General features: G+C 33.5%; 1 protein-coding gene across 1 annotated transcript; it reads left to right on the forward strand.

Annotated features, from left to right (window-relative positions):
• Positions 1-5,704: 5,704 nt before the first annotated feature.
• LOC104897819 (transcription factor bHLH18) lies at positions 5,705-10,007 on the forward strand. The gene is made up of 4 exons (XM_048647317.1): positions 5,705-5,778; positions 8,084-8,539; positions 8,998-9,438; positions 9,664-10,007. Exons 1-4 carry the CDS (start codon positions 5,755-5,757, stop codon positions 9,775-9,777), a joined length of 1,035 nt encoding a protein of 344 aa, XP_048503274.1. The 5' UTR covers positions 5,705-5,754; the 3' UTR covers positions 9,778-10,007.
• Positions 10,008-10,398: the final 391 nt, after the last annotated feature.

Raw genomic sequence — 10,398 nt, forward strand, 5'->3', positions numbered from 1 at the left:
TGAAAAGAGCCTTTTGATTATCTTTACAATAAATTTTCGCTTTTCTTTAAATTTTTCATATTAAATATTTCAAGATGACTATGGCAAAATGTCTAGAAATATACTACATTGGTCATATTTGGTAATGGTTAAATGCACATACCTACTAAGTAGTAGAGCAACAAGTGATAGCCTAGTAGTATTGGATCACTTCCGATCCCATAGATTTTGGAATCGAGTCTCACCCCATTCTAGGATGGATCCCCTAATTTCCCCCCTATGGTTGTTGATGGTATGACATCTATTAATATTTGGCACAAATGTTTAGGTTACCCTTCGGAGAAAGTTTTACGTCATTTACCCTGTCTGAGTCCTTCTAGTGTTAATAGTTGCAATAACGATGGGTGCGATGTCTGTTTTCCTAAGAGTAATAGTAGAGCTAGTAGGATTTTTGAGTTAATTCATTGTGATTTATCGGGGTCATATCAAACTAAGTCAAGTTGCGACGCTTCATATTTTTTAACTATAGTAGATGATTTTTCTCACATTATTTGGATGTATTTATTATATAATAAATTGGAAGTTGAGACTATGTTTATGCATTTTGTGGTCGCCAATTTGAACATAAAATCAAATGTGTGCGCAGTAATAATGGAGCTGAATTTAATTGCCTGAAACCATACTTTGTGCAACAAGGAATTATTTTTGAAACTTCTTGTACTAAAAATCCACAACAAAATGGGAGGGTTGAAAGAAAAGATCAACATATTTTAAATGTGGCACGTGTCTTTGCGATTTCAGGCTAACCTACCTTTAAAATATTGGGGGAATTGTGTGGAGGCAGCTTGTCATTTAATAAATCGAACTCCAACTGTTGTTCTGATTATAAAATTCCCTATGAGTGCTTGTTTGGTAAGCTCCCTACAAGGACCGATATAAGGATTTTTGGGTGTTCTTGTTATACCTACAATATTTCTCACGGTCTTGAAAAGTTTGTCAGTAGGAGCCGTCGATGTGTTTTTGTTGGTTATTCTTATACCCAGAAAGGATGAAAATTATATGACTTAGAAACCAAAAAATATTTTGTTTACAGTGGTATGAAGTTTCTTGACAATAATTTTCCTTTTGCTGTGTCTGAGCCTGCAAAGGAGTTGGTTGTAGACGGATAGACAGGAATGGATGAATTATTTGATGAGGAATTACATGTGCCTCTTTTTGAAGTTCCCGTTGTTGACGACAGACTTGTCGCAGGAGATGATGTGTAGGTGGCGCCACCAGAGGAAGTCGATCCACCGGACGCGGTTACGCCGGCAACGGAGGCTTAGCCACGTGCACCGGAGATTGGTGCACCGAGCTCTTCAAGCGTGGCTAGAGATGATGGCGCGTAGGGAAGGTGCAAGGGAGGATGGTGAAACTGATTTGGGGGTGAGGAAAACGCACTAAAATTTCAAATAAAAAGTTGCAGGATTATGTGACTCATATTGTAGTGAAGAAGAAAAGTTCATCAACTCAGGCACATGTTTCAGCATCGTCATATCCTGTTACACATTATGTTAGTTGTGAAAAATTTTCTAATAAACATTGCAAATTTCTAGCATCCATAAGTGGAGGGTATCCTCCAAAACCATTTGAGGAAGCTATGAAGTATGAAGGGTGGCAAGAAGCCATGGGAGCTGAGATAAAAGCTCCGGAAGATCAAGGCACATGGGAATTGCAACCTCTTCGTCTCGGCAAGACAGTCTTGGGGGTAAGTGGGTTTATACAGAAAAATATGATGAGCAGGGGAGATTGTAGAGATTGAAGGCTAGATTGGTTATATATGGTCATCGTCGGGTGGAAGGAATTGATTATAATGAAATTTTGCACTTGTAGCAAAAATGAGTACCTTTCGCACTATTCTGGCCATTGTAGTGGTGAAAAAAATGGATATTCATCAGATGGATGTCCATAACATATTTTTACATGGTGATTTGGAGGAGGAAGTGTATATGAAAATTCCTCCTGGTTTTCAAGGAGGAAATAGTAATATGGTGTGGAGGATGAAGAAATCATTGTATGGTTTGAAGCAGGCGCCTTGATGTTGGTTTGCTTAATTAGCCACTGCATTGAAAGCCTATGGCTTTAAGCAGTATAGTTCTGATTATTTCTTGTTTACTTTGACCAGAAGAAAAGTTCAGTTGAACGTTCTTATTTATGTGTATGATATGATTATTGAATGGAATAATCAGGAAGCTTTACTGAACTCAAAGCTTACCTTGGAAAATGTTTTAAAATGAAGGATTTAGGTGCTTTGAAATATTTCCCAGGCCTTGAAATTGCCACATGATCGCAGGGAATTTTTATGAGTCAACACAAATATGCCATGGATATCATATTTGAGGTCGGCCTATTGGGTGCCAAGCCGGCAGAATTTCCTATGGATCAACATCATAAACTTGCTTTGGTTGATGGTCCTTTATTTGATGATGTAGAGAAATATCGTCGGTTGATGGGAATATTAATTTATCTGGTTGTTACTCGACCTGATTTGGCATATTTCTGTTCATATTTTGTCACAATTTGTCCATTGGGAGGCCGCTCTAAGAGTAGTTAGATATATATTTGAAAAAAAATCAAGGATAGGGTGTATTATTTCGTTCTGATAGTGATCTCCGCCTAGAAGGGTGGTATGATTCTGATTGGACTAGTTGTCTTATTACTAGGCGTTCTTTGAGTGGTTGGTTCGTAGTGTTGGGATATTCTCCTGTTTCCTGGAAGACTAAGAAACAACCTACAGTTTGTCGTTTGTCCGTAGAGGTATAATATCAATCTATGGCGGCCATTGTTTGTGAATTAAAGTCGTTAAAGCAGCTACTTGGTGATCTTGGAGTACAGCATCCTGCAGGGATAAGATTATATTGTGATATATTGCCAAGAATCCAGTGTTTCATGAACGGACTAAACATATTGAGGTTGATTATCATTTTGTTCGTGATGTTGATAGGAGGATTACTGAGTCCGTCATATGTTCCTACTAAGTTTCAGTTGATAGATATTTTACTAAAGCGATTGGTAGGACTCAATTTGAATTTTTGTTATCCAAGTTAGGCGTTCGAAATTTGCACGCTCCAACTTGAGGGAGGGTGGTAGGACTCTATATATGATAAGTATTAGGAATAGGATTGTTATTCCTAATATGTGTTGAAGTAGGAACTCTCTACTTAGGTTGTATAAATATATTCTAATGATGAATGAGAAAGGTGACTAAAAATTGAGCCTAATTTAACAGTTTGTCATTTGCATAAAAAAATTTGCTCAATACTAGATATTATCTTTTGTAAACTGCATAAAACAAAAATGTGCAACTTACTACTAAGCTCATACTTCTTTCGTTTTTTTTATAAAGATATACACAATGTTCAAGGTCAACTTTCAGTGCTAACTATCCTCAATATATTTTGTTAACAAATAATAACAAAATAATGTTATAAAAGTATATATAAAGATAAATCTAAAGAAATTGGGGTTGGCTCAAGTGGTGGGCTTTTCCATCTTCTCTAGAGAAGTCTAAAGTTCAATTTCTATCTCAAGCATTTGCTTAGGATTTAATAAGGGGGGTTATTGAGGGTATGTGGTTGCAATGAGTTTGTGGGTGGGAACCCTGTACGAGGTAGTTAGGATAAATCTTTTTACCTACATAACGAAAAGATAAATCTAATTATATAAATATATATAGTAGTGATTGAGGATGCATACTAATTAAATTATATATCTTCAATAGCCATTCACTAGTAGAATAAATGCTTATTGTTGCGGTCATTAAGTGGCATATTGCCTCCTCCTTCAAGCAAAAATATTATATGGCCAACAGAAAACCCAGCCCCACGATTTCACGATTTCTAAAATAGAAAAGGAAACAAAATGTTAGATCTCTGAAAGTAATTTAGAGAAAGAGATATAAAGAAAAATAAAATACCTCGTTGCGGGGAGTAAACTTCGGTAATAAATCATAGGCGTCATCAAAATGCGAGCAAGTCGTCGTTGGTGAGAAAATAAATAAGTCCATCGAGTCGTCGTAGTTGTTAATATCAATCAACGGACGAGAGTCCATCGAGGAAATGGAACGACTAGATGAGAGGAGAGATGAGAGTTTGAGAGATATAGGAGGAAATCGGTGAGGAAATGAGTCCATCGAGGAAGAAGAACGACCAGATGAGAGGAGAGATGAGAGTTTGAGACTGAGGAAGGCTGATGGCGTTGAGGAAGGACGAGGGTGAGGGATACTGTGAGAGAGAAGAGAGAGAAAGGAGAGATAAAGAGGGTGAGGAAGAAAGTGAAACGTCACCCTTAATACGTATTTAAAAAACCCTAATGACCTTATTGCTGCGGTTTCTAGAAGGAACTGCAGCAATAGATTAAAATAATATTTTTTTGTATATTATTTTAATATACTGTTGCGGTTCTTGTCAGAAATCGCAACAATATATTTGATCAAATAGTCAAAAAAAAATTCAAAATTTTTTCGTTCAAACCATATTGATGCGCTTTTCAGCCGAAACCGCAGCAATATGGTTACTTTATATTTTTAGAGAACCCAATCCGTTATCTCTTTTCTCTCTCCCCCTCTCCTTGCAGGCTTGCTCTTTCTTCGGCCATTTGAGACTGGAAATTAAATAGTCTTATTTTCGATCATTTTCCTTAGTTTCAATTCAATTATTCTCTTTTGAATTCAATTAATTAAAACTTATTGGTTTAGGGTATGTAGTTTGTCATTTTTGTTTGCCTCCGGCATTATGATGGAGTATCTTTTGTCGTTGTTCTTTAGTTTCCTTATGCAAGTCGTTCTTTTGTCATTGTTTGTTTCCTCTTACTTAATTACCGTGAAATTGGTACATTACATTAACAATTAATTATATGGGATCGAAACATAAATCTTTCTTTCGTATACTCTTAAAAGAATCGAATGGAAAACAATTCTCGCTGCTATAACAAATCGTTATATTCTATCTCTAAAATGGCTGCATTTTTTCAGCGGTCTATGCATGTGAAAGATATTCCACATTGCAAAATCTACTCAATGATAGTGTGGCTTTCATGAAGGGATTTTTTTATTCAATATATTAGTTTCAGAGTTCAGTTGTAGATGTATGACTTTTCAGCAATAAATTAATTAGACAATAAAAAGAAATTGTTTGCAATAGTCATAAAGGGCAAACTGCTTAGTAAATGTGAGTATTTATACAATTATATATGTATATACTGCATCAAAATAAATCTTACTATTATTACAATAATATTAATAGTACTAAGAGAGGAGATCCCGTAAAAGAAGTAATAAGAGAGCTGAGAGGGGCAGGTAGACGAGGTAGTACATGTGAAACACTAATTGATTAATTAACATATTATTTAAGGCATTAATCAATGAAACGCGATCTTTCGAGCAGACCCCTTTTTGATATCGTCACACTCTCCCATTACATTACTGTATCACCATTCACCACGAAGCCACCAATTTATTGGAAGATTCGCAACTTTTCAAGATTTAAAAACATTAAAAATTTACCACTATGCATTCACTCGCTAAATGGCTATATATAAACAAGGCTAAGAGTAAGGGATCTCACTAGACCAAATATAGCATTACATATTTACATTACACAACTTCTCACTTCTCTTATATTCTCTCTCTCCTAAAAAAAAACTGCTTTCTAGTTTTCTCTGAGCTGTTGTTATTGTTTTCAACAACCCTATAATAACAAGAACTTTACTTAAAAGAGTTAAAATAAATTGACAACCATGGAAGCTTGGCTAGCTCAACTGGTAAGATCTTTAATGACATCGTATTTTATGTTGTTGCTAAATGCTACTCGATATAGTATAAATTTATATTTTCTTCGCTGTTTCGGGATATATTTCGCCATTTCTCTTGCAAAAGTTTGACAACTTTTACGGTTAATTTGTGCGCATATATTCTTCCATTAACTTACATTAGAACATTTATTACATATTAATGAAAGATTATCCGATAATTGTTAATAGAAGTGGGAAAAACAGTTCTCCTTAAAAAGAAAAAATGTCGGCAAAACATTCAGAAACAGACCGAGAATAGTAATATATGATAGTACTTGTTTTTAGACCATCATAAAAATCTTGGATATCTATATCTTGGACATATAGAACTACAGTAGTACCAAAATTAATGTATTTTGGCTTTACGGGTGGCTATTTGGACTCCGATCTTGTAGACATGCCTTATTATTGTTTCTGATCGAGCTTGATGAAATTTATGAACTACTAGTATTTTTTGCTTAAATTATAGTAATATCATGTGCATTTACTGAAATGATTCCTTCAATAAATATATTTGTTTGGCTGGCTTTATTTCTCGGGATTTCATTGTCTCTATGTAAGCGAACATGACATGTTCAAGTTACAAGGAGTTGAATAATTTTTTATATTGCTCGATTAATTAAGAGTGTTATTGGATGGAGAGAAAAGGAGGTAAATTGAGAAAAAAACTCTCTATCTCCTTATCTCTCATGCTTCTTTTGATAGGGCGTAAAATGTTTTCCTGGAAAACTGTTTTTCTCTATTTTTAAGTTTACATTGTTTGGTTGGCAAAAGGGTGTAAAATCATTTTTTCTTGGGGTAAAATTAATCTCACAATGATGAAAAATCATTTTCTTTTCAAAATGAAGAGAAAACTGTTTTCCTTATCTCTCTTGTACATTCCTTTCACTACCTTCTTACTTTCCCTTTTATTTTCCTTTCATTTCATCATTTTTCTTACATGGAACTAAAAAAAGGAAAACTAATTTTGAAATTTTGTTTTACATTATATATTGTTTTCCATGAAAATCATTTTACACTGAAAATGTTTCACGCTCTACCAAACGGAACCTTAATGAAACAAATCTTTCTAATATTGAAAAGATTTGCTATATGTCTATTTTTAATGCCTAATGTGGAAACCTTATCATTTAAATTAAATGCAAGGGTATCCTCTCACATACATATAGTATGTACTTGATTATGTTTTTAGTTTTTCTTATTAGCATAGTAGTACAATTTTAATTAGATGAAGTAAAATTTTTGTTGGCAACTTTATTAATAATAACATATGATTGGCTGAATTCTGAATATGGTTTCTTTATATATGATAAAAGAACTGAGTAAATAAACAACACAAAAAATGGTGTCCTTTTCAAATTTTCTTTTTTTTTTCCTTAGAGAATGTAGATATGGAGTAGACCTTAAATTTTAGAAAAAAGTGATTAAGATAAAAGGTATCGGAGATTGATTAAGTAACTTTAAGAGTTGACAACTTTCTTGTTATTGAATTTTCATTAATTAAAAATACATTAAAATATTATTTTTATATCTCTTCTTATTTATTACATATATATTAATAATTTATTCTAATATATTTAAAAGAGTTTGACAAAAAATTACTCAAATATTTTTCAAAAAGTATCGTTTAGGTAAGACCTTTTGGATCGATGTTGCAAAAGAATTGTGGGCTATGGAAGTTGGACTTGGACATATATATATAATACACAAACGTCATTAATTTATATTATTTGGGTGCAGATCATGTAATGCTCTTTGACCTTATTCATAATTGTATTATGCTATCTTAACGTTTTGTGCCCTGTTAGTCTACTTGAGCTTTTTGAAAGTCAAACTTTCACTTTAACTGTAATTAAACTTTACTAATATAGAATTTTATTGCATTTTTTATATGTATTTTCAAAATGATATAGTTCTAGAATTTCAATCAATACCTAGATTAAAGTATTAAATGTCAAAATTGTGCATTTGAGACAACTTCCCATTCCAAAATGTGACTAACTAAATAAGGTGGTGATATGGAAAATCACTTATAACATGTAGTATCCAATATGTGTCTGACGACTAATCTAACTTAGGGGTTGCTCAATGCTCAGTGTAATTAGGTGAGGAGATGAAGGTGTTTGTTAATTGATTTATTTATTTGGCCGGTTTAATCGACTGTTTTTTATTGATTGTTTGACTTTTGATTGTTGTTAATTTGTGTGTGTCTTTATTTATACGATTAATTTTTTTCAGTTGAGTAATTTACATAATTACTTTTTACTTGGTGTAGGACATGGATGTAGATTTATCAATTCCAACTTCAATTAACAACTCTTACCACCAATATCAACAAAGTGAAACTATAGAAGTATCTTTTGATGAGCAACTTGCTGCTACACTTGGTGAGGATTTCCCTTATCCTCTTTCTGGCGAGAGTCATACCACCTCTCCTCAATTGGATTTTGATTGCGATGTTATCGAACAATTTTTGCTTCCTCAAATACCGAATAATAACAACAATCACAACAAGGATAATGATAAGATTCATAGCTCAAATGTCCAAGAAGATACACAACATTGCGTGAATAAGGAAGAGAGCACTAGGAAGCAAGCAACCGGAGGTGGTACAAAGAGAAAACGACAACCAAACCAAGTGCAAGATCACATTATAGCCGAGAGGAGGAGGCGGGAATTACTCAGCCAAATGTTCATTTCTTTGTCCGCTATTGTTCCCGGCCTTAAGAAGGTATACTCCTTTCTTTTCTCAAACTTTGTCTTCTACATCATACTAGATCAAAGCCCAATTTGTAAAAGCCTGATAGGAAAGACGCGAAAGTTCTTTTATTTTAAAATAAAATACGACAAGGCTTATATAAAACAAAATTTTATTTTTATTTTTTGGGACACGTGCCACCTAAGCTCCGATACGTCCGCATCTAATGTTAGTAATGAATAAAACAAGATGAAAACTGAGAATTTCTTAGATCCGTCCACCTTGCACTTGATTGGATCAAAAGTTTTTTTACAATATTCAACAGGGATCAGATTTTGGTTGATCAACTATTTCTAGTTACTTTGATGTGATTTCTTGAAATTATTAAACATACTTTCAATATATGAGTTTAAAATCTTGCTTATTCCTATAAAGTGGACTTTGGGACACAATGATCAATCTTTTGCTAAACCTTTTGTCTTATGTGGCAGGTGGACAAAACTTCGGTTTTAGGAGAGGCGATTAAATATATGAAACAACTTCAAGAAAAAGTTAAGGTTCTTGAAGATGTAGCTGCAAAGAGGACCGTTGAGTCCGTTGTGGTAGTTAAAAAATCTCAATTGATAGTCGATGATGATAAAGGAGGGGATGATAATGAATCTTCTTCCACTGTAGATGACAATTGTGACGGTGGTAATGGCTCCAATGGTAATGGTGGTAATAGCAATGAATCAAATAATATGGGTGATTCACTTCCTGAAATTGAAATTAAAATCTCTGGGAAAACACTCCTCTTAAGAGTATATTGCGAACAACAAAAAGGTGTTTTGGCCAAGATATTTGCGGAGGTAGACAAGCATGATATAAATGTTACTAACTGTAGTGTTATACCATTCGAGAGTTTGGCTCTAGACATTACAATTGTTGCACAGGTAATGCCCCTTTCATATCTTAACCACTTTTTCTGATTATATATATAATCTACTTTCTCTAAGCCAAACAACACTTGGGTTTATGATAGTAATCGAAACGCTTTGGAAAAAGAAGTAAATGTACTCTTGATACACTAAACATCACTTTATCATGAACTTAAGAAAATATTTTTAAGTAAACTTCATGTAGTAAATTAAAGTTTTTTCTGGATTTAATTTATGCAGATGGAAAACGGCTTCAACAAGAATGTGAGAGATTTTGTTAGAACTCTTCACTCAGCGTTGCGATTGGCTAGCCATCAAGGTCGTGTGTCAAGTGAAGATAATCATAGCTCATAACTTATCACTTGTTTAACTTTGAATTATCATTCCGAATAAGACCTAGGAATATTGCACCTTTTTTCCATTAATAAGGGCCTTTTTCTTAATGATAAAGGATTAAATGTAGTATCTAGCGCAAGAGTCAAGACATGTATACTAAGATATGAACAAATTTTGGTCCAATTTTGTGTCATCAACATTCTATTAGTTAAGAGATATAAATACAATGAAAAATTTTCCATCTCAAAGTTTACATTATTTCTTAATTGAAATTTGAATGGAAACTAGTTATTCATCATCGAGATCAAAGTTTACCTACCTGATTAAATGAGGATCTAAGATTTAACCCACGTGGATTCGGAATCGATAAGTCGTCAAATAAAAAGGGACCAAATTAAATTGAGTAAAAAATAGAATACTTCAATTCAATTAAGGAATTACAACTGATAGCTATGGGAACAACTTCTTAGATTACGTGAAAAAAAACTAAAAGACCATTCTACGAGTTTTCATACTTTAAAAGCATTCTAATACATTATCATTGCTAACTCTGATTTGCAAGTATCGATGTAGGTTCTCACGATATTAATTTTTACCTTCAATTGATAAAAGGACCAAAATAACTATCAGTGTCCGTAT

This window comes from Beta vulgaris, chromosome 6 (genome assembly GCF_026745355.1).
Source record: "Beta vulgaris subsp. vulgaris cultivar EL10 chromosome 6, EL10.2, whole genome shotgun sequence".
NCBI lineage: Eukaryota > Viridiplantae > Streptophyta > Magnoliopsida > Caryophyllales > Amaranthaceae > Beta > Beta vulgaris.